Raw genomic sequence first — 1570 nt, 5'->3', positions numbered from 1 at the left:
CATCTGCCATGCTTTTTCTGTTTTGTTTGGGGGGTTTTGGATACCCATTCACCTGTATGCTTGCTTAACCCTGGCACAGTCCACGTGACAGTTCACCCCCTCCAYCCGCTGGGGCTGACACATAGCTCTTTACGTCTCTCCCCTCTGCAACAAACCAAGGAGATAGCTTCACACAGGTTTAGGGCACGCAGCTGCCGTGGCAGAATAAAAGCATGCCTGGACATAACGCCTGGGAGATGCTTGGTAGAGAGATGGTGTGTTACAGCAGGGAGGAACAGAGGATGTGGGAACCTTTTCTGCACTAATGTCTGTGGGTTTTCCTTCTAGACGCAGCCACCTTAATGCCACCGCCGCTGGACTCTTCTGACTTTGATTTCTCGCTTGGTGAGGATGTGGCCTTCAGCCCCTGTGGCCTTCAGCTGGAGAGCAGTGCCCTGCCGCAGCTGGAGAGCAGTGCCCTGCCGCAGCTGGCCCTGCAAAGCTTGCCCTCCCCTGAGCTCTGCTGGAGGGATGTGGCAGACCAGCAGGAGAAAGCCCTGGGAGATGCCCTGGAGGAAAACAGCCAAGTAAGGTCTCAGAAGTGCTTGCCCAGGACCCAAAGCAGGTTTCTCTCCTCAGCGTCCTGCCGTGGTGGCTCCGTGGCCCTGGTGTGTAGTGTCCTCCCCGTGCTGGGGTGGTGGGGCTGTCCTGAACTTCCCTGTCCCTCTGGTTCTTCACAGCTTCAAGAGACCCTCATGCAGAGGCAGGAAGAGCTCATGTCGCTGAGGGAGAGCAACGTGCAGCTGAAGGAGCTGGCGAGCCAGGCCAGGCAGCTGGCCGCTGTGCTTGACGTGAGTGCTGCCACCTGGCCTGGCTGCCCCACAGCTCCGCGGCCTGGGTGGCCCCTCTGTGCTGGACGGGGCAGGGACGGGTGGGATGGTGGGGTGGGGCAGGGTGGTAGGGGATGGGGCAATGTGGGCATGCATGGAGGTGCACAGCAGGGTGGGTCGGGGTGGCGTAGCGGGGGGCAGATGGAGGGTGCTGTGTGAGGCGGGATGGGGCGGGCAGAAGGGGCCATGTAGGACAGGGGGGTGCAGGACGGCGTGAGGTGGGGTGAGCAGGAGGGGCAGTGCCAAGCGGTGCGGGATGGGGTGGCGCATGGCAGGCGGTGCCGTGCAGGCAGTGCGAGATGGGATGAGACGGGACACGAGATGGGATGGGACGGGACGGGACACGAGATGGGATGGGATGGGACGAGATGGGACACGAGATGGGATGGGATGGGATGGGACGGGACAATGCGGGGCAGAGTGGGCAGCACAGGCCAGGACAGGATGGGCCAGGGCAGCGCGGGGTGGGACTGGCCAGGCCGGGAGAGGACAGAGCAGACGTGGCGCCGTCTCTCACCGGCAGAAGCTGATGCAGCCGCAGTGCCCCGACGGGGCGGCCCTTCCTCCTCCTCCTCTTCCTCCTCCTCCTCCTCCTGCGGCCGCCGCCGTGGGCACCATGCTGCGGGAGGTGTCGGAGCGGTGCCGCGCCGCCCTGCGCAGCCTCGGCGGCGGCCCGCAGCCCAAGCGGGCGCGGCGGGCGC

General features: G+C 64.3%; 1 protein-coding gene across 1 annotated transcript in view; it reads left to right on the top strand.

Moving 5' to 3' along the window:
* Positions 1-341: 341 nt before the first annotated feature.
* The window catches only part of MCIDAS (multiciliate differentiation and DNA synthesis associated cell cycle protein), a 1452-nt gene continuing 223 nt past the window's right edge, over positions 342-1570 (top strand). Inside the window, exons 1-2 of the mRNA XM_085297708.1 lie at positions 342-566; positions 720-830. Coding sequence (XP_085153834.1) covers positions 342-566; positions 720-830 — 336 coding nt within the window. The remainder of the gene's footprint in view (positions 567-719; positions 831-1570) is intronic.

Source organism: Rhea americana, unplaced genomic scaffold (assembly GCF_003343005.1).
Source record: "Rhea americana isolate MKP2758 unplaced genomic scaffold, rheAme1 scaffold_13, whole genome shotgun sequence".
Lineage (NCBI taxonomy): Eukaryota > Metazoa > Chordata > Aves > Rheiformes > Rheidae > Rhea > Rhea americana.
This window is presented reverse-complemented; position numbering and strand designations above follow the sequence as displayed.